At 38.3% G+C, this 24,033-nt stretch overlaps 1 protein-coding gene across 1 annotated transcript; it reads left to right on the top strand.

Moving 5' to 3' along the window:
* The first annotated feature begins 17,255 nt into the window (after nucleotides 1–17,255).
* Nucleotides 17,256–18,188, top strand: LOC138080059 (olfactory receptor 2A2-like). The gene has a single exon (XM_068972963.1). It carries the CDS (start codon nucleotides 17,256–17,258, stop codon nucleotides 18,186–18,188), a length of 933 nt encoding a protein of 310 aa, XP_068829064.1.
* The last annotated feature ends 5,845 nt before the right edge of the window (nucleotides 18,189–24,033 follow it).

Below are 24,033 nucleotides of genomic sequence, written 5' to 3' on the forward strand. Positions count from 1 at the left end.
TATTTCAGTTACATTTTTGTAAATTAGGACTTGGGCAATGCCCAAGAAAACACCTTACATATATTTTTGGGAAATCCTCTTCTACGTATACTTTCTTTCTATAATCTCATCCCCTAAATCCTCTCTTTTTTATTTGCCAATAACTCCAATCTCTATGGAGAAGGCAATGGCAACCCACTCCAGTAGTCTTGCCTGGAAAATCCCATGGACAGAGGAGCCTGGTAGGCTGCAGTCCATGGAGTCGCTAAGAGTTGGACACAACTGTCTGACTTCACTTTCAATTTCACTTTCATGCATTGGAGAAGGAAATGGCAACCCACTCCAGTGTTCTTGCCTGGAGAATCCCAGGGATGGGGGAGCCATCTATGGGGTCCCACAGAGTTGGACACAACTGAAGCGACTTAGCAGCAGCAGCAGCAGCCAATCTCTATTGGAAATTTCAGTTCATTTTCATGAGCACTGTTTGGAAAATACCTGTTGGAAGAAAGTCTATGTGAATGTGAGGTTTACTTGTACTTCCATTTAAACAAGTTTTACATCCTTGTCCTATCTATCTACTTGTAAAGTACACCCATTCAAAGCCTAAACTCTTCTGATTCCATTAACAACTTGACCTTTCAAACTCTTCTGATTCCGTTAATAACTTGACCTTTCTCCACAAATCATTAAGAGTTGTTGGAAAATCCTGTCTCCTGAAAATTTGAAGCTCTAACCATCAGTACCTCAGAATGTGGCTGTATTTAAGATTTCACATTTAAAAGGTCAGTAACTTATATGCAGACTACATCATAAGAAATGCTGGGCTGGAAGAAGCACAAGCTGGAATCAAGATTGCCAGGAGAAATACCAATAACCTCAGATATGTAGATGACACCATCCTTATGGCAGAAAGTGAAGAGGAACTAAAAAGCCTCTTGATGAAAGTGAAAGAGAAGAGTGAAAAAGTTGGCTCAACATTTAGAAAACTAAGATCATGGCATCTCATCCCATCACTTCATGGGAAATAGATGGGGAAACAGTGGAAACAGTGTCAGACTCTATTTTTGGGGGCTCCAAAATCACTTCAGATGGTGATTGCAGCCATAAAATTAAAATACGCTTACTCCTTGGAAGGAAAGTTATGACCAACCTAGATAGCATATTGAAAAGCAGAGATATTATTTTGCCAACAAAGGTCCATCTAGTCAAGGCTAAGATTTTTCCAATGGTCATGTATGGATGTGAGAGTTGGACTGTGAAGAAAGCTGAGGGCCGAAGAATTGATGTTTTAGAACTGTGCTGTTGGAGAAGACTCTTGAGAGTCTCTTGGACTGCAAGGAGATCCAACCAGTCCCTCCTAAAGGAGACCAGTCTTGGGTGTTCATTGGAAGGACTGATGCTGAGGCTGAAACTCCAATACTTTGGCCACCTCATGCAAAGAGTTGACTCATTGGAAAAGACCCTGATGCTGGGAAGGATTGGGGGCAGGAGGAGAAGGGGATGACAGAGGATGAGATGTCTGGATGGCATCACCGACTGGACGCACATGAGTTTGGGTGGACTCCGGGAGTTGGTGATGGACAGGGAGGCCTGGCGTGCTGCGATTCTTGGGGTCACAAAGAGTTGGACATGACTGTGTGACTGAACTGAACTGAAGTTAAAATAAGGTCATTGGGTTAGGCACATATGATCTGACTGAGCTCCTCATAGCAGAGGTGATCAGGACGCAGACATATACAGAAGGAAAACCAGGGAGAGTCACAATGAAAAGACTGCCATCTGCAAGCCCAAGAGAGACTTCAGAAGGAACCAATGCATTAGATCCTTGATCCTGGATGTCTAGCTACTAGGGGAGAAAGAAAGCATATTTTGTTTGTTGAAGCCATGGAGTCTGTGGTAGTTTGATATGTATCCCCAAGAAAATTGGCACTTTAGTTTAGAGTTATGAGAAATAAATAAATGTCAGTTAACCAAGTGCCAAGCAATGTCATGTGGAAGTCAGTTATCAAATAAATTGTTCACGAATATATTGGAAGAGTCTCCACCACGAAATATAATTTTTTGAAGTTTGAAAACAGATTTCTTTTTCTTAATTATAAGTCTTAAAAATGAGGTCTTCTAGAAAATTAGATCATCATTTGAATAGGACACACAAAAAATTCTAATTTAGCTGTAAGTCACAATAATAATATCTAAATTCCTTATTAGGTTGCCCATGCCTGCATTTCTCTGAGATCATCTCAAAGGAGCACATAATCAAATTTTACCTTAAAAATTAATTAAAATCACAGGGAAATAAATACATTTTATGGACAAAATGTGTGTGTATATGGATTCTTCAATCCACAAACCAAGATAAGGATGAGAGATTGATTCAGAAAAGCAAAAAGGCATATCCTATGTGCTAAATCTTCCTCTGTTTGTTATAAACACTGACAAACCAAGGAATAGTGCTATGCAATTTGGCCTGAAATGGAAGAAGTCATGAGGACCACATAACCTCCTTCTCAGGCTCCTAGACAGGCAGGAGTTTGTCATATGAAAATCTATGAAAGATTCTTGAAATTAATCTAAATTCATGTATTTTGAAGACCAGTTATGTTATCTCTGCATAGACAGAAAATATACTTTTCATTAAAAAAAAGTACTGGTCAGTAGGAATAAATGAATAAAGACTTCTAAAATTTCTCTACTCCAGAAAAGCCCGTTGGACACTGACAAAGTTTTTCAAAATCATCTTTTCAAAACCCGGAGTTGAAAGCTTGCAAAAATCTCAGTGTTCATCCAGGAAAACCTGCTGATGCTGTTAAGAACAGTGAGGTCTGCAGGGTTTTAAGTTACCCTGTTGCCATCACCATCATTCCAGCTCCGTGGTATCCTGGAAAACAAACAGCCCTGTAGCCACAGTGAGAACCAGCATCCTTACAGCCTTTGGAAGGAGTAGTCAAGGTGGAAGGATCAAAAAACATTAAGATTTGATTCTAAGCAGACCACAAATCCTGTACTCAAACACTAATAAAAATGTTGTAATCATGACTAAATTTTATTCTCACCGTCTGAGACTAGAATGATCATTTTAGGTGTAATTAGCAATAAAAAATATATCTACATAGACAAAAATCACCAAATACAGTTAGGATAAGAAAAACATAAAGATAAGTTTAAGTACATAAAAGTACATTAAATATATATGTATACATACTTTATAATGTTATCTGTTATATCCCAGGCACCCTCTTGACACAAGAGAGAATGATGCGTGAGAGAAAAGCTTGTAGTGGCTTTAGGGCATTGGGGTTACTCTACAAGACAGGAAGTCAAAGGTCCTGCTGATTCATTGTGATGTGCAGAAAGCATTTATTCTGGACACTGCATTTTGGGAAGAGGATTGGCTTTCACTATTAATTTATGTGCTATCGGCCTAAGAAATGTGTTGAAATCCCTGGGGTTCACAAGGTCCTATACAAAGTGAATAGATACAAAGAATAAACTCTGAAGAACACCAGTGTTGTTAGATATGAGGGAGGAAATGAGGAATGAGCAAGGAGACTGAGAAGGAGCAATAAGAAAAATACAAAGACCACTGAGGAGCGTAGTATCACGTTAGGAGGGTGAAGAAAACTTTCAAGGAGAGAGAGTAATCAACAGTGTCAAAAACCTGGCGGGATGAGTCAGATGACAACTGAGAACGATCATTGGATCTAGAAAATACATAACTGGTATATTTGAAATAAATCCAGTGTTCTGGCTGAGTAGACAAGATAGGAGGAGAAACTTTAGGGACAGAAATTGCCGGAGAGAAACTCTTGAGTAGGCAAGAGAGGTGGGATTCAGGGCATGAATTGCAGACTGGCAATGGCTAGTGGGGAAACTCTTTAACTTCATAGTAAGAGCAGAGAAATTGAGATAAATGGACAAATTCAGTGACTCAGTCGGTGTGTTAGTACTGTACAAATTCCCATCTGATTGCTTCTATGTTCTCAATAGCTGAGACAATATGTGGAAGGATTTATGGAAGGTTTAAAGAAGGAGAAAATAAGAAAAAAAAAATCACTTGAGAGAAGGCTAGGGAAATATAGTATGATTTCTGGGAGCCTCAAAATATTTTGCCAGCTAATATGAAGAGCCGACTTACTGGAAATTCAGACCCTGATACTAGGAAGGATTGAGGGTATGAGGAGAAGGGGATAACAGAGGATGAGATGGCTGGATGGCATCATTGACTCAATAATGAGCCTGAGCAAATTCTGGGAGGTGATGAAAGACAGGGAAGCCTGGTGTGCTGCAGTCCGTGGGGTCACAAAGAGCCAGACATGACTAAATGACAACAAGGGCTAAAGTGACCTGTATAGTCGTGATTGTAAGCTACCTGAGACATCAAGTTTGTGTGTTTTCCTATGGATCTGTGGGTTCAGGCAAAGCCTCCATTGTCTAAATTCAGTGCTTACAATACAGAGATCACAATGATCTCTCTAAATATAGGATATACCTTTAAGGGAAAAAATTTTTTTTGAAATGAGACAAATACTGAAGAAATAACTTAAATCAGGAAAGCATTTAGGCAATAGGATTCAGTCTACATGAGCTTCCAAGTAATGATTAACATCTGCAATGAAAAATTTGGTTATTAGTGCCCATTAGCACTTTTCAGCAGACAGAGATCATTCATTCCATTAGAAAAGTACAGCTCTTTGAGGGGCTGCACTAACAAGCTCCATGGGGATTGCATTTATTAAGTCATGAAAATTTTCAAAAGTAGGACATGGAGACAGAAGCAATTTAAGATCAAGTACATGATACTTTCATATCCTTGGTGATTGTGCTCTAGGACTTAATAAATTATGACTTACATGTGAAAGTTTTATACTAGACCCACTTAAGTAAAGACATCTTTGCCAGTCTTTCTGAGTTCTTTTTTCTTGGCATAAGCAGGTACATACACTGTGTGTGCACGCACACACACACACACACACACACACACACACACACACACACACACACACACACCAGCCCAAAGCTGGAGGCAAAGAGGGGAGGGAAAAGTTTTGCACTACTTTGTAGGAAAGATGGAGAATGGTGAAGAGACACTTAATAATTTGTTCCCTGGGCCCCACAGGAATGTCTCTGGGGAATAGACTGGTTTTATGTGATCAGACTCTAAAATCCTCACATCTAGAGTCTCCTGAATCCTGTCCTTCCATCAGGACAGAAAAGGCGTCTGGGACTCATTATCCAGTGCACTGGTTTCAGGGTGCAAGTGACTCAGCTCCAGCCATTCCTCATCTCTGTGAGTTTTCCTCTACATTCAAGCCCATTTGAGAAAAATACCAGAAGTATACCAAACCCCCTCTTTGAACCAACTATTATTATTTATTTATTTTAATATAAGTTTATTTATTTTAATTGGAGGTTTAATTACTTTACAGTATTGTATTGGTTTTGCCACACATCAACATGAATCCGCCACAGGTATACATGTGTTCCCCATCCTGAACCCCCCTCCCTCCTCCTTCCCCGTACCATCCCTCTGGGTCGTCCCAGTGCACCAGCCCCAAGCATCCAGTATCATGCATTGAACCTGGACTGGTGATTCGTTTCATATACCAGTTAATTTTTTTTTTTTTTACAAAAGAGCAAGACAGAAGGCTGGCAGAAATCATCAGGTTTAGCAAGAAGAAAAAGCCACCTTTGTGAAGACCCTTTCTCTGAGTAACATCTGATACTCATTCTGTCTAAACATAGATTTCTTGTTCCTAGTCAGAACCCTCCCACCCCAATCCCATTTATGGGAAAAGGCTGGTGAAACTCAATGTCCCTGAGTTGTGGTATCAAACTGAAAGAGCATCTAAAGCTGATGCCTCCCCCTGCAACTGATGGAGCCAGAGGTGTTGTCCAGTTTGTCCTTCACTGTCTTTTGTTTTTCCCCAGCTGAGGACCATCCTCTTCTCCTGCACCCTGGAGATGTCTTCCTGCCTGGGAAGTGAGGAACACTAACATCGTTTTCTTTGCTGCCCAGTAGGGAGTTGTTAATAAGTGACTGGGAGAAATCCTCTAGCTACTCGGTAAAGATCTCTTTATTATTTATTTTATAGCAAGGAAGCCAGTACATGTACCAATTTAGTGTGTCCTGGTTTGCTGGCCAGGTTTACTCTCCAGGGATTATTGTCCTCATCTGGAGATAAACCTTTGCCATCTCCTGGAGTGGGATAACATGACTACCATTGTCACTGATCAAATTTGGGGGAAAAGTTCTAGCTGGTGAAAATGTAAAATGTCCCTGCTACAAAAGCAACTTCTTTATTTGACATGTGTTTGTAAATGGCAATTTTTCAGTGAATACTTTTTCTTTTATTCTCTTTACATTTATTTAAGTCAATCTTTAAAAACAGTACAATAAATGAAAATATATCATTCTTAAATTTTACCAAATGCAAAAAGAAAAGAGAATCTTGTCTGTGTTGTAATGTTACAGTGAGGCATAGGATTCCTACTACCTTCCTCCACACTGCAGCGATTTGGTTATTTTCACACATATTTCTGCATTTTAATCTTAGAATTCAAGTTACAATTCATGAGGCTAACAGAGCTTTCATCTTCATAGTCATCTGTCTTCTGCTGTTTGAAAGTGGCGAATGGATGGTCTGCTAACAGGAAGTTACTGGAAAGGGATTCTCACTGACCCTGACCTAAGCTTATAAGCTGTCAGAGTTTGCTGAGTCAGTATGAGGTATGGGAGCAAAGGGTTTCACTTCTTTTTTAAGAAATTTTATTTTGTATTGGAGGATAGCTGGTTAACATTGTAGTGATAGTTTCAGGTGGACAGCAAAGGAGCTCAGCCATACATGCAACATGTAAAGGAAAGCCGTGATTGGTCTCTGTAGACACCAGGTAGGATGGGGAAAGTTTTAAGAATAATGAATATAAAGATACAGCTCCATAATTTTCATCATGTAGTATATTTATTAATGTTCCTTATTATTTTCTTACTAAGTAAACATTTCTATATATATGTTAAAATTAGAATTTTAAAATATATTTACTGAGTTTCCTTTACGGCATGTGTGGGTGAGTGCTTATCACCCAGCCACATCCAGCTCTTTGTGACACCAGGGACCATACTCTGCCAGGCTCCTCAGTCCATGGGATACTCCAGGCAAGAATACTGGAGTGGGTAGCTATTCTCTTCTCAAGGGGATCTTCCTGACTCAGGGATTGAACCCAGATATCCTACATTCCAGGTGGATTCTTTCCCATCTAGCCACCAGGGAGGCCCTTCTGTATGGCATGTTGTTATTGTCATTCAGTTGCTCAGTCGTGTCTGATGCTTTGCAAACCTATGGACTGCATCACACCAGGCTTTTCTGTCCTTCACTATCTTCCAGAATTTTCTCAAACTCGTGTCCATTGACCCAGTGATTCCATCCAACCATCTCATCCTCTGTTGCCCCCTTCTCCTCCTGTCCTCAATCTTTCCCAATATTAGGGTCTTTTCCAATGAGTTGGCTCTTCACATCAGGTGGCCAAAGTACTGGAGTTTCAGCTTTAGCATCAGTCCTTCCAATGAATATTCAGGACTGATTTCCTTCAGGATGGACTGGTTGGATCTCCTTGCTGTCCAAGGAACTCTCAAGAGTCTTCTCCTGCACCACAGTTTGAAAGCATCAGTTCTTCAGTGCTCAGCCTTCTTTATAGTCCAGCTCTCACATTTGTACATGATTGCTGGAAAAACCACAGCTTTGACCAGACAGACCTTTGTTAGCAAAGGGATGTGTTTCCTTTTTAATATGCTGTCTGGGTTGGTCATAGCTTTTCCTTCAAGGAAAAGCATCTTTTAATTTTATGGCTGCAGTCGCCATCCACAGTGATTTTAGATCCTGAGAAATGAAATCTGCCACTGTTTCCATTTTTTCCCCATCTATTTGCCATAAAGTGATGGGACAGGATGCTGTGATCTTGCTTTTTGAATATTGATTTTTAAGCCAGCGTTTTTACTTTCTTTTTTCACCTTTATCAAGACGCTCTTTCGTTCCTCTTCACTCTCTGCCATTAGGGTGGTATGGTGGCACTAGTGGTGAAGAATCTGCCTGCCAGTGCAGGAGACCTAAGAGGTGAAGTTTTGATCCCTGGATTGGGAAGACCCCCCTGGAGAGGAAGTGGCAACCCACTCCAGTATTCTTGTCTGAAAATCCCGAGGACAGAGGAGTCTGGCAGGCTACAGTCCATAGGGTCACAGAATTGGATGTGACTGACACAGCTTAGCAAACACACATCTGCATATCTGAGGTTGTTGATATTTCTCCTGGAAATCTTGATTCCAGCTTGTGATTCATCTAGCCTGGCATTTCGTATGCCTGGATTATAGAATAAAAGTTAGAAAGATAGACTCTTTGGAGAGGTATATCTAAAGATAATGTGAGATAACGGGGAGCTCTGTGCAGATATGATGAAGAAAGACAGGCACTTGAGAGCACAAGTCTGGAAGTTAAAGAGTCAGGCAGGGTTGTCGGGTATTATTGGTGACAGGAAAAAACTTCTGGAGATTTGATTTATATGTCAACTTGTGAACTGTATAGAAGGCCAATTCTACATTAAACTTAGTTCAGTTCAGTCACGCAGTCATGTCTGACTCATTGTGACCTCATGGACTGCAGTATGCCAGGCATCCCTGTCCATCACCAACTCCCAGAGCCTACTCAAACTCATGTCCATCGTGTTGGTGATGCAATCCAACCATTTCATCCTCTGTCGTCCCCTTCTGCCTTCAATCTTCCCCAACATCAGGGTCTTTTCCAATGAGTCCGTTCTCATCAGGTGGCCAAAGGATCAGAGTTTCAGCTTCAGCATTAGTCCTTCCAATGAATATTAAGGACTGATCTCCTTTAGGATGGACTGGTTGGATCTCCTTGCAGTCCAAGGGACTCTTAAGAGTCTTCTCCAATACCTCAGTTCAAAAGCATTGATTCTTTGGCACTCAGCTTTCTTTACAGTCCAATTCTCATATCCATACATGACTACTGGAAAAACCAAAGCTTTGACTAGACAGACCTTTGTTGGTAAAGTAATGTCGCTGCTTTTTAACATGCTGTCTAGGTTGGTCATAGCTTTTCTTCCAAGGAGAAAGCGTCCTTTAATTTCATGGCTGCTGTCACCATCTGCAGTGACTTTGGAGCCCCCCAAAATAAAGTCTCTCACTGTTTCCATTGTTTCCCCATCTATTAGCCATGAAGTGATGGGACTGGATGCTATGATCTTAATTTTTTGAATGTTGAGTTTTAAGCCAACTTTTCCACTCTCCTCTTTCACTTTCATCAAGAGGCTTTTTAGTTCTTCTTCACTTTCTCCCATAAGGATGGTGTCATTGGCATATCTGAGGTTACTGATATTTCTCCCAGCAATCTTGATTCCAGCTTGTGCTTCATCCAGCCCGGCATTTCGCAGGATGTACTCTGCATATAAGTTACATAAGCAGGGTGACAATATACAGCCTTGGCATACCCTTTTCCCAATTTGGAACCAGTCTGTTTCTTGTCCAGTTCTAACTGTTGCTTCTTGACCTGCATACAATTTTCTCAGGAGGCAGACCAGGTGGTTCTTGTGTTCCCATCTCTTTAAGCATTTTCCACAGTTTGTTGTGATCCACACAGTCAAAGGCTTTGGTGTCATCAATAAAGCAAAAGTAGATATTTTTCTGGAACTCTCTTGCTTTTTTGACGATCCAGCAGACATTGGCAATTTGATCTCTGGTTCCTCTGCCTTTTCTAAAACCAGCTTGAATATCTGGAATTTCACAGTTCATGTACTATTGAAGCCTGGCTTGGAGAATTTTGAGCATTACTAGCATGTGAGATGAGTGCAATGGTGCAGTAGTTTGAACATTCTTTGCCATTGCCTTTCTTTGGGATTGGAATGAAAACTGACCTTTTCCAGTCCTGTGGCCACTGCTGAGTTTTCTAAATTTGCTGACATATTGAGTGTAGCACTTTCACAGCAACATCTTTTTGGATTTGAAATAGCTCAACTGGAATTCCATCACCTCCACTAGCTTTGTTCATAGTGATGCTTCCTAAGGCCCACTTGACTTCACATTCCAGGATGTCTGGCTCTAGGTGAGTGATCACACCACCATAATTATCTTGATCGTGAAGATCTTTTTTGTACAGTTCTTCTGTGTATTCTTGCCACCTCTTCTTAATATCTTCTCCTTCTGCTAGGTCCATACCATTTCTGTCGTTTATTGAGCCCATCTTTGCATGAAATGTTCCCTTGGTATCTCTAATTTTCTTGAAGACATCTCTAGTTTTTCCCATTCTATTGCTTTTCTCTATTTCTTTCCATTAGTAACTTAGTTACTAAATCCCTAAACAGACAACTCAGAACAGAAGGGCAGACCAGAGCCAGCAATTAAACCAGCAGCCACCCTGTAGGCTTTGAATGTTTGTGCTGATGTTAATAACCTTTGATATATATGTTAACATTAATTGTAACATTAGTAACTAAAATTTGAGTTTAGAGAGATGCTCTGAAATTGGATGAGGGCTTTTGAATAATTTTACATGCTGGCTGACTCATCCTGCTCATAAACTTTCAAATAGTAAATCCTGTGGTTTGTTCTCTCTGGCATATAACACAGAGATGTGTCACTCTGAGAAGGTAGAAAATCAGTATCTGTGTTATGCTGTATTTGCTCTTTCTTAAATTTAGGGTTCATATTTGAAATCAGTGCCTGGTTATCTATTTGTTTTACCCCAATGATAGTGATTAAAAATTAGACTATCTTCTTTGGTGAGTGCCATAAAAGTGGACTTTATGCACAATATGTATTCTCCATCCTATCCTAAATATGCCTTCCTATTGTTGAAAATCTGCTGAACAACTTTCATGTAGTAAACAGACCAGAAACTTCATTTACATAAATTTCCCTCATTATTCTCAACACATACTAATGCACTTAAACATATTTCTCATATTGTTAGTGGTAAGTAACAGAGCTAATATTAGATAATACCCTTTAGATTGTATTTTATTGAAATAGAGTTTTATAAAATTCTTTCAGGTACAAGATAGGTGATATAAAGAAGACCTGTATGTTGAATATAAGTAAAACCAACTTTCGAAATTAAAGTAAATGTTCTTTTCACTTAACTATGAATATCTATTTCTACTTTAGTTTTAAAAAATCATTAGCAAATATTTTTAAAATTGACAATTATCCTGTTCATTTAAAACCAGAAAACCACACCTATCCTTCTGCCTGATCACATCCAATCAAATTTTGGATTTGAGAGATGATGTACAGACAGGAATTTCATAGCTGATGCTGCAGGTGGCCCATATATCATGGCCCTCCCACTTCAGTGCACACTGAATTGACTTCCAAATGGCTCCACTTGCATTTCTCTGCCTGTAGCTTCCCCAGAAACCAGAAGCACTTTAGTAGCCCATCACATAGGGAAAAGAAGCCCTAATACTTGGTCCACCCACCTCAGAGCTCTCACCCAGTAATGGACACTAGTCGGTATATAGACCCTCCAGGTCCCTTCCTCTCCAGGTAGGTTACCAATGAAATATATATTCTTTTCTGGCTCCAGGTTTTTTCCATCAAGGACTAACTTTCATTAAGATCTACGATTTCATCCTACTTGATCATCCAAACTTAAGTGGCTATCTTTTCTTGGTTGTCCCTCTTTTCCACTCCTCTAGTTGTATCATTAGCAACAACTTCCTAAAACATACTTGTAATTGAGTGATTGTCCCAGGGTTGGCTTCTGGGGTAACCCAAACCAAGATATATCTTTAACTAGCACCAATATTTATATTCATTTAATTCATGATGGGAAAATATATTCACAGACAGTTTTTTATGTGGACAGAATCTTGACATGATTGTTCATTTAAAGATATTAAAGGTATGTGTAGAAAACTTGTTATTCTACCCCCAAAATACTTTGTTGTAAATTATCAGATTTCTCATTTATACCATTTCATTCAAATTACAAGGACAAACAATGTTAATTGCTATTCAAATATTTTGAAATCAAAGAACTTTTTATAGATTTCAGTGTCAATCACATAGTTTTGGGAATTCATCTATGATTCTTTTATTTTTATTTCTAGAGAAAAAATTTTGCATGCAGAAATAGACCAGATTATTCTCATCAAGAGAGTTAATTTTCCTAGGAATAAATTAAATCATATATTTCTAAGACTAGTTACACAAGCTCCTGCAATAAATATTTGTGTGGTCACATGGACTGTATGGTCAAGTAAAGAGATAAGTCCTTGTTTCAGTCTTCTTTAATAAGCTATGATAGGATTTCCCCTTTGAAGATAGTTTAAAAAGAAATTATATTTATGTTATAAATATTCATATACAATCTTTATATAAATTTATACACATGTATATTGGAGAAGGAAATGGCAACCCACTCTGGTGGTCTTGCCTGGAGAATCCCGGGGACGGGGGAACCTGGTGGGCTGCCATCTATGGGGTCACACAGAGTCGGACACGACTGAAGTGACTTAGCAGCAGCAGCAGCAGCAGCATACACATGTATTGTATATATGTATGTATATATATATAGGCACTTATTTTGGGCATATTTGAAAGTAGAACCCATGAATTATTGGTATGCATATGTTAAAAACAGTAGGTTCTTCCAGAGTTTCCCAAATGGGTGCACAAACTTGCATTCTCAATAGTAACGCATCCTTGCTCCACAGTCTTGTCAAGTCCCTGTACTTTCAAACTTTTAGATTTTTACTATCATTGTGTTTTTCATTTTAATTTCTATCTTCTTGGTGACTTAGTTTAGTACCTCTTAATCTTTTAATGAGCCCGTGGGTCATTTGAATGTTCTTTCATGTGAAATGTTTGTTCAGGTATTTTGCCCAACTTAGATTGGATTATCTATCGTTTCATTAACAATTTGCAGGAATCCTGTAACTATTCTGAATATAAGCCCTCAATTAGTTATACTTTTATAAATAGTTCCTTCGTTTCTATGGATTTCATTTTTACCCTTAATGTTGCCTCTAGATAAACAGGAGTTAGTTCTGAATCTTGTCAGTCTTTTGTTTTATGCTGTTTTAATTCTGTTTCAAAAATTTTCTGCTCCCTCTTAGATTTTTCACTAATTAGTTACTAACTAATGTTCTACAAAACCTGTTTTTAATCATTATAGTCTAAAACCTACCTAATTTTTTATAGTATACTGATAGAAGTCATGTTTTAGTCTTCATCCACATGGATAGCCAATTGATCCAGCATTATTTATTGAAAACACCAGTGCCATTGTCTTGATTCAAATATGTGTGGTTGTTAATTTACATTTATTGAACATCTATTTTTTATCATAATCAAATTTTTGATCTAAATATTCAGTTTATCTTCAGTTATCAGAAGTTCTTCAGTGTCCTTATGAATGCATTATCTTTATTGTACTATTTCAGAATACACTTTTATCCGTTTGGAGACCAAATTCCTTCAATTTGGAACATTTTTGATGAAGTCTCTTCTAATACTACCTCTTTACCATCCTTACCTTTCTCTGGAAATTTTATCATGTTTATATTTAGCTTCTCAGTCTATCATTCTTGCCTATAAACCAAGATTTAAAGGCTTTCTCCATCTGTTGAGCACCTAGAACTGACATAGTCTTGAAGGTCAACTATACCTCAACTTAAAACAAACCAACAAAGAGCTAAAACCTAGGAAAGGAGGTCAGATTTGTAGGACTAGAAGTGGCAATGAGAAAGGAGAACTGAGATGAAGGTGATCCAAAAGTATAAATTTTCAGTTATAGATCTAGGGATGTAATTCATTATACAACATGATGAATATAATTAATACTGTTGTATGTTATCTCTGAAAATTAACAGAGAAAATCCAAAAGTGCTCACAAGGAAAAATAATTTTTTTCTTTTATTCTGCATCTATATGAAATTATGGATACTCAATAAACTTACCGCGGTAATCACTTCATGATGTATGCAAGTCAAATGATTATACTGTATGCCTTAAACTTTTGAAGTGTTATGTCAGTTATGACTCAGTACAACTAGAAAAAAATGGGTAGAATAAATATAACAAAACATTCCCCTCAAATAATTTATCCCTTGTCTATATATGTTGAGATCTAGGTAGATTATTAAATGTAATTTTTCACTGCATTATTTTCCCTCTTTTAATGTTCAGTACTTTATCTTCTTCATTGGATTTGATATGCTTACATTAGATTATTTGTAAGTCTGTTCTTACATTCAATTTCATCTTAAGTAAATATAGGGTTCCGTTGTTTAACTTGCGTATCTTTAGCACTAAACTTATTGGTGTTTGAAAATTGTTTTTTAAGCATGAGTAGAAGAGTTTTATTAACATTATTTGATTTTAATTTGGCTTTTTTCACCCATTCTTTTGCCGTTTTGTGTTTTTGAGTTTTTATTTTTCTTCACCCTACTCCATGATCTCTGATAAAGAATCAGATCTTATAAGGGTATTTTGGGCTCTGGTAATCCAACGAACAAGCAAGCATATTGACATATATATATATCTCCAGCAGCTCTGTGTGTATTTTCAGCCTCCTTACCTATTTTTGTAAATGACTCTTTTTGAGTTTGGGACATGCCTTCTTCCCTCATTCAGGTCATTTACAACTTAGACAATTTCCTGCTTCTACAACCTGAAGCTTAGACAGACATGAGACATCAGGACCTTTTTAGATTCCTTGTAAGCATTTTCCTCATCCTGGTCAAATGTGCAGCCTTTTAGTTTCCCAGCAATGTCTTGGAGCTATGCAAATCACTTTTATTTCCAAATCATCTTATTTCCAGTTTTTCCATTCACAGTTGAAGTTAGTCTATACTTCACTCCAACTTTTATTCCTTGTCTCATATGACCAGCAATGTGGGAGACTCGAGTTGGATCCCTGGATAAGGAAGACCCCCTGGAGAAGGGAATGGCAACCCACTCCTGTATTCTTGCCTGGAGAATCCCATGGACAGAGGAGCCTGAAGGGCTACAGTCCATGGGGTCCCAAAAGAGTCAAACATGACTTAGCCACTAACCCTTTCACTTTTTTTCAGTGGCAGCAGCTGATACTTTCGCCTTTAAAGGCAGCTAACAAATGCCTTCTGCATAGCTGCATCAGCCCTGGAGAGTTTTTGAGTTAGTCAAAATAAGGGCAAGTCCTTTGAGATGATCCTTCAAGGCCTTCTATTCCTCAGCAGCTTTCTCAGCATCACTTCCTAATGTGATTGAATGGTGGTCCTTCATGTTAGCCCAACTGTATTGTTTGGGAGTAATCTGGTTATAGTCTTCATAGGTAGGCATTTCTTCTGGATAAGGCACTGACATGGTGAAAGAACAAAATAATCTTACAGTATGTAACAGATGAATATATTCACAGAGTAACCTGAGATTCTAGAAAACAGAACTCTGGTAATAATTACAGTAAACTTTTTGCTTTGAAATAGGTGAGAATTTTACAATATAGTTTTATTTCTTACCAAAACTTTCCTATGCTGTCATCCAATATAGATAATTATTAGACTCAGGATTATTGTTTTGATAGAAGTAATTGTCCTACTATAAGATAGGATAGGATGAGTGCCAATTTCACTGACTAGGGTTGGAGAAATAGTTTTAAACTCCCAAGCTCAGTTATTAGACTGCCCTAATAGAGAATAGCATATCCTTGTCATTCATACTATATTTTCCTGAGCTACTATTATTTTAATGACAATTGGAAAGGAGACATTTTATTTAGACTATCTTAAAATAGGTAGACAGAATGATAAGTAGGTAGCTGGGTAGAAAGAAGAATGAAAGGAAGCATGGAAGGACAGAAGGAAGGGAGGGAAGGAGGAAGAGATGAAGGAAAAGGCAGGAAGAAAGGAAGATATAGATTTGACCGAGAACTTCCACGTGCTAGAATTTTGTATAAGAAGACAAGTTTACACAAAAAATGTATAAAATTTAGACGCTGTAGCATTACCTCACATACAACCTAGTCAGAAGGTAATATACTAAATAAAATAAGATGTAACAAAATAGTGTATGACTGTGTATGTTGCAGAGAAATATTTGTCATGGAAAACAGACATGATGTTGTTCTTAATAAAAGAAATAGGTAAGGAATACTGCTCATATAATTTTAATTACATATGTAAAATTTAGGTACAGCTAATAATGGAAAACAGTATATACAAATTATTAGCAATGGTAACTTTTATCTGTGTGTTTCATTGAGGTATTATTTCTTAGCATCTTATCCAATTTCATGTTTTTCTACGAGACTTAAGAAAACAATGTCAAAATTTGTTAAGGCTGAAGGAAGAAGGAACTTCAAAATTATGGATTAATAACTTTATAATGGAAATAACTTGGAGAGAGCATCCTGACCTAGTAATCCACATGAAAATCACCAATGTACAAATTAACATTATCTGTGTATTAATGGAAAGCATTAAAATGACATTTTTTTTCTTTAAAAAATTTTCATTTCAACAAAATATGGAGAATCAACGGAAAACAACAGTTCAGAAACATACAAAATGAGAGCTCGGAAGTATGAGAGTCAAGGCAAGAAAGACTAGCTACTTACGGTTACAGGAAATGAGTATGATATGTGATATTGGACTTGAACTTTAGACTAAGAGGCAGAAAATGCTGTACTTAGAACAGTGACTCATGTTAAAGTTACGTCTCCAGATTTTTGGTAATCATACTGAAAACAGACTAGTGACTATGCATGTTATGGAGAAAAAATTTGAAAGTTTGGGAATAAATTGTCAATATGTGATTATGGTAGCATTTTAGTCATATGTGGTCTACAAAGAATTAATATTATACAGACAAAAGATATCATAAAGAAAACGTGAAAAATTGGTGAAATGTATATATGAGTATTGTTTATGATTCCTGATACTTGTCTAAAACCCAGAGGGATGGTACGGGGAGGGAGGAGGGAGGGGGGTTCAGGATAGGGAACACCTGTATACCTGTGGCGGATTCATGTTGATGTATGGCAAAACCAATATAATATTGTAAAGTAATTAGCCTCTAATTAAAATAAATAAATTTATGTTAAAAAATAAATAAAAAATAAAAGGAAAAATAAATAAATAAGGCGAGGAAACATTGGAGGAAAAACACTCAGTGATGTAGGGACAACATGAGCTTCCTCTGAATTCACTTCACGTAAATAATTCCTATCTTCTTTGCTATCCAGCGCTGACCTTCCCATCACACTTCAGTCCTTTGCAGACTGTCACTGGAAATGGAGGCCAACCAATCACAGATCGCAGAATTCATCCTGGTGGGATTCCAGCTCAGTGAAGACCTGGAGTTGCTCCTCTTTGGTATCTTCTCCCTGTTATATACGTTCAACTTGCTGGCAAATGGCATGATCTTGGGACTCATTTGCTTTGACCCCAGGCTGCACTCCCCCATGTATTTCTTCCTTTCCCACTTGGCCCTCATTGACATATTCTATGCTTCCAGCAATTTGCCCAGTCTGCTGGCAAATCTAGCAAAACACAAGAAAACCATCTCCTTTGTCCCATGCAATTTGCAGATGCTTCTCATATTCAGTTTTGGATCTGTAGAGTGCCTCATTTTGTTGGCGATGTCCTATGACAGGTATGTGGCGATCTGCCATCCCCTCCAGTACACGGTCATCATGAACTGGAGAGTGTGCTCCATCCTGGCCATTGCTTGCTGGGTGTGTGGATTTGCCCTGGCCCTGGTCCAAGTAATTCTCTTGTTAAGATTACCCTTCTGTGGCCCCCAGAAGGTGAACCACTTCCTCTGTGACATTCGCTCTGTCCTCAAATTGGCCTGTGGTGACATCTGGATCAATGAGATGTTCCTCTTTGCTGATGGCGTTCTTATCTTAGTTGGGCCTCTTGCCCTGATGTTGGTCTCCTATATGCGTATTCTCTGGGCCATCCTGAAGATCCAGTCAAAGGAGGGCCGCAAGAAAGCCTTCTCCACCTGCTCCTCCCACCTCTGTGTGGTTGGGTTCTACTTTGGCTTAGCCATGATCGTTTACATGGTTCCCGACAACAGTCAACGAGAAGAACATCTGAAGATCCTTTTCCTGTTTTATGTTCTTTTCAACCCGTTGCTGAACCCTCTTGTCTATAGTGTACGGAATGCTCAAGTGAAGGCTGCCTTCCACAGAGTAGTGCAGAAAAAATGGACAACATGAAGGAGGGCCCAGTTTTGGTTCAGTGCTTTCTTTTCCCTTCAGAGATGTGATTGCTGGTGCAAAATTCCTCAGAAAGAGACATGATTTAATGAAGCGCATTAACATCAGCATGGTGGAAGAATAGAAATCCCTAAGCCTCCATTCCTCCATGGAGACAAGAACATATAGACACAATTTCCTTTGTGAAAACACTGCAAGTCAGATAATAGGTGGCAGCACCCCAGAAAAGCACAATGCCAAGAAGAAATGCAGTAAGCATTCAGGCCAGTTTATGCTGCTTCGCCCTCCATACCTACTTCCCTTTCCTGGCAGTGTGTCAATATCAGGAGAATATCTCCAACTCCCAATACTCCCTCAAAGGGGAAAGATAAGCATGGATCACGCAGACTATTTTTGAGTTTTCAGGGAATGGCTTGAGGGTTTGTTAGTTGTCTTGCCTGACTCAGAGCACCGATGGGAATGCCAGCGTGGACTCCTGATTGGGATCTCTGAGAAAGATGAAAAGCACCAAGCTTTCTATAGCTGAATAGGGATATTTTCACACTTCTCATAAATCTGCACTGGTATCTCATTCTTGTTTTCAAATGAAATTCCTTGATGACATGTAATATTGAGTTATTTAGCAGTTGTTTCCTTGCTATCTGCATATCTTCCTTGGTGAGATGTCTCTTTACATCTTTTCCCCATTGTTATGTAAGAAACTTTACTTTTTAGAGCAATTTCAGAGTCACTGCAAAATTGAGTGGAAGTTGCAGACACCCTGTATAGCACTTTGCTTCCATACATGATAACCTCCCCTGTTATCAATATCCCCCTTCAGAGTAGCACATTTGTTATTCACACACCCATATTAACACATCATTGTCACCCAAAGTCCATAATGTACATTTGAACTCACTCATGGTGTTGCACATTCTGTGTGTTGGCATGGGTGTATACGTATGTACATCCACCATTATATTATCATACACAGCATTTTCACTGCCCTAAACGATTACCTCTTCCTTCCTCCCTTCTTGCAAATCTCTGGCAACTACTCATCTCTTAATTCCCTCCAGAAAAAAAGAAAAAAAGGTAGCCACTCAATCATGTTCTACTCTTTGTGACCCCATGGAGCCCACCAGGCTCCTCTGTGCATGGAATTCTCCAGGCAAGAATGCTTGAGTAGGTAGCCATTCCCTTCTCTAGGGGATCTTCCCAGCCTAAGTATCAAAGCTGGGTCTCCTGCATTGTAAGCAGATTCTTTACCGTCTGAGACATCAGAGAAGCCCAATTCCCTCCATAGTTTTGGCTTTCCCAAATATCATATGGTAGGAAAAATATGTAACTTTTTTCATACTGGTTCCCTTCACTCAGCTGTATGCATCTGTTTCCTCTGTCTTTATTTTTGCTTGATAGTTCATTTCATTTTCATGCAGAATATATTTCCATTGTCTGAATGCACCATATTTTATTTATCTATTTACTTACCAAACAACATCTTGATTACTTCCAGATTTAAGCAATTATGAATTAAGTTACTTTAAACATCTCTGTGCAGGTTTTTGTGTTGACATAAATTTCAAATCCTTTGGATAAATACCAGGCAGTGCAATTGGTAGATCCTGTTGTTAAGAGGATGCTTGGTTTTTTGAGAAAATATAAAAATTTCAAAGTGACTATATGATTTTTTTGAATGAAAATGAATTTTCTTCAGCAATATATGAAAGTTTCTGTTGATTTGCATACTAGTCATCATTTGGTGCCATCAATTTTCTGGATTTTAGCCATTCTACTCAGTGTATAATGATATTTCATTGTTTCAATTTGTATTTTCCTGATGACAGAGATATAGAGTGTCTTTTCATCTGTTATTTACCATCTGTCTGTCTGTCTTTGAATAGATGTCTGTTAGGAGTTTTGGCTCATTTTTAAATAGAGTTGCTTGTTTTCTTACTGTTTTAAGAGTTCTTTGTATATTTCAGAATCAAATTATTGTTCCTATATGCACCAAGATTTTCCTCCATTCTACAGCTTGAGATTTTATATTCTTACCAGTGTCTTTCACAGAGCAAGAATTTGTCTTTTGATCACTATTTGTTTCTATTATCAATTTTTAATTGATGTATAATTTATTTATGATGTGTTTCTGCTGTACAGCAAAGTGATTCAGTTACGCATACGTATACATATGTACATTCTTTTTTCTATCTTTTCCAGTATGGTTTTTCATGCAATATTGAATATAGTTCCCTGTGCTATACAGTAAGACCTTGTTGTTTATCCATTCTATATATAATAGTTTTCAACTGCTAACCCCCAAATCCCACTTCATCCTTCCCCCATCCTTGGCAACCATAAATCTTTCCTCTATGTCTGAGAGTCTGTTTCTGTTTTGTAGTTTGTTTCATTTGCGCCCTATTTTAGATTCCACATGTAAGTGAGACTGTATTGTATTTGTTTTTCTCTTTCTGACTTACTTCACTTAGTATGATAATCTCCAAGTCCGTCCGTGTTGTTGCAAATGGCATTATTTCATTCTGTTTATTGCTGCATATTACTTCGCCAGCAAAGGTCCGTCTAGTCAAGACTATGGTTTTTCCCGCGGTCATGTATGGATGTGAGAGTTGGACTGTGAAGAAGGCTGAGCGCCGAATTGATGCTTTTGAACTGTTGAACTGTGGTGTTGGAAAAGACTCTTGAGAATCCCTTGGACTGCAAGGAGATCCAACCAGTCCATTCTGAAGGAGATCAGCCCTGGGATTTTTTTGGAGGGAATGATGCTGGGACTGAAACCCCAGTACTTTGGCCACCTCATGCGAAGAGTTGACTCATTGGAAAAGACTCTGATGCTGGGAGGGGTTGGGAGCAGGAGGAGACGGGGACGACCGAGGATGAGATGGCTGGATGGCATCACTGACTCGATGGACATGAGTCTGAGTGAACTCCAGGAGATGGTGATGGACCGGGAGGCCTGGCGTGCTGCGGTTCACGGGGGCGCACAGAGTCGGACACGACTGAGCGACTGAGCTGCCTGATACCGTCGTCTGTACGTGCCGCGTCTTCTTTATCCACTTATCTGTCGACAGACTTAGGTTGTTTCCATGTCCTGGCTATTTTGAGTGGTGCTATTGTGAAAATAGGAGTGCGTGGATTTTTTAAATTATTATTTTGTCCAGATACATTCCCAGGAGTGGAACTGCAGGATCAGATGACACTTCTCTTGTTAGTTTTCTGAGGAACTTCCGTGCTGTTTTCCACAGGGCCGTACGAACTTACATCTCACCAACACTGTAGCAGCATTCCCTTTTCTCCATACCCCCTCGAGCATTTGTTATTTGTAGACTTTTCAATGATAGCCCTTCCATCTGGTGTGAGGTGGTTCCTCACTGTGGTTTGATTTGCATTTCTCCAGTAATTAGCAATATTGAGCATGTTTTTGTGTGTCCATTGGCCATCTGTATGTGTTCTTTAGAGAAATGTGTATATAGGTCTTCTTCCCATTTCTTCATTGCTTTTTAAAAAAATTCATATTGAATTGTATGAGTTGTTTTTCCATTTTGGATATAAAACCCTTATAGTCATATCAGCTATAAATATTTTCTTCCACTCCATATCTCTACATATTGGAACAGTTTTCAATTTTAATTAAATGCATCCTATCAATTTTTTATGATGAAGAGCTTTTGACTTTTAGTTTAGGGTGGTCATTTTGTGTTTAGGAGGAAAGAGGAGTGAATAGCTGTGTATCTCTGTGGTTCACCCTGAAGCAAGGCTTAACATTGAATGTTTAAAACAGTAATTCCAAGAGCAAGGCCACAAATAACTCATCTACTGTAAAGTGCAGAATCATGGTAGACTGAAGGATACTCTTATATCACTTATTATTAACTTACACGATATTAGTAGTTAAATCTCTATCTGGAAACAAAGAAAAGGTGAATTGATGTTTACTGAAAGGAAATTTCTGAGTCTAAATTTTCCTATGCATATGTGCATGCTAAGTCACTTCAGCCATGTCTGACTCTGCAACCCCATGGACCATAGCCCACCAGGCTCCTCTGTCCATGAGATTCTCTTGACAAGAATACTAGAGTGGGTTGCTGTGCCATCCTCCATGGGATCTTCCTGACCTAGGGATCGAACCTGGGTCTCTTAAGTCTCCTGCATTGGCAGGCAGGCTCTTTACTACTGTCTCCATCCGGGAAGCCATATATTTGCTGGGAATTAAATCCAAATGAGAATTATTAGGTGGGCCAAATTTCAAGGAGCCAGAGTGGGCAAAAAATAAAACCAAACAAAATTAAGTGTTCATTGCCTGGAAAGAAACACTAAATGAAACAAACTTTTTTCCATCTAAAAGAAATGCTTACTAATGATACTGGGTATAAATATTTTCTCTCATTTTTTAGAATATTTTATTTTTGATTTTTAGAAGTGTGACTATAATATGTCCAAATGACATTTTAGTTCCACTTACCCTGCCTGTGATTTGCAGAGCTTTTTCTATTCATGAAAAATAACTTTTATTGTGCTGGGAAATACTCTGAAATAATTTCCTCAAATTGTGGTTTTGCTCCATTGTATTTTTTAACTTTATTTTTTCCAGTTGTATTGTGATATAATTGACATATAGCAGTGTTTAAATTTAAGGTATAAAGCATAATGATTTGACATTCATATATGTGATTTTATCGCATTTAGTAAACATTTAATATTTCATATAGACACAAAATTATAAAAAGAGATTTTTTTTCTAGTGGTGGAAACTCTTAGCATTTACTCCCTTTAAAACTTTCAAATTTAATACCCAACAATGGTGAAAACATTTATTCTGCTGAACATCACATCTCTGGTACTTATTAGTCTTATAAGTGGACGTTTATAACTCTTGACTGCCATCATCCAGTTTCTCTAGTCTCATCCCACTGTATCTGATAACCACAACCTGATCTCCTTTTCTTTGAGTCTGTTTGTTTGTTTGTTTTATATAATTGACCAATAACACTGTGTTAGTTCCTGCGATACAACATGGATATTCCTATACATCTCAAATTGATTGCCATGATAAGTCCAGTTAAAATTTATCACTATAAAACAATATTATATAGGTATTAACTATAAATCCCACACTGTTCATTTCATACTCCAGCTCACTTATTTTCCAATTGGAAGTCGGCACTTCCTGATTTCCTTCACCTATTTCTTTTCTGCTCTTCCCCTTTTCCCCCTCTAGCAACCTCGTGTTTGTTCCCTGTATGTGTATCTCTATTTCTGTTTTGTTATATGTTTGTTCATTTTTGATTCCACATATAGGCAAAATCATGACTCTTTGTCCTTCTCTGTCGGACTTATGTCACTAAGCTTAATAACACTGGGTTCATCCAACCATCTCATCCTCTGTCATCCCCTTCTCCTCCCACCTTCAATCTTTCCCAGCATGCAGGTCTTTTCAAATGACTCAGCTCTTTGCATCAGATCACCAAAGTACTGGAAGTTTCAGCTTCAACATCAGTCCTCCCAATGAACACTCAGGACTGATCTCCTTTAGGATGGACTTGTTGGATCTCCTTGCTGTCCAAGGGACTCTCAAGAGTCTTCTCAAACACCACAGTTTAAAACATCAATTCTTCGGTGCTCAGTTTTCTTTATGATCTAACTCTCGCATCCATACACAACTACTGGAAAAACCATAGCCTTGACTAGATGGATCCTTGTTGGCAAAGTAATCTCTTTGCTTTTTAATATGCTGTCTAGGTTGGTCATAAATTTCCTACCAAGGAGTAAGCGTCTTTTAATTTCATGGCTGCAATCACCATCTGCAGTGATTTTGGAGCCCAAAAAAATAAAGTCTGTGACTGTTTCC

Source organism: Capricornis sumatraensis, chromosome 5, assembly GCF_032405125.1.
Source record: "Capricornis sumatraensis isolate serow.1 chromosome 5, serow.2, whole genome shotgun sequence".
Classification (NCBI taxonomy): domain Eukaryota; kingdom Metazoa; phylum Chordata; class Mammalia; order Artiodactyla; family Bovidae; genus Capricornis; species Capricornis sumatraensis.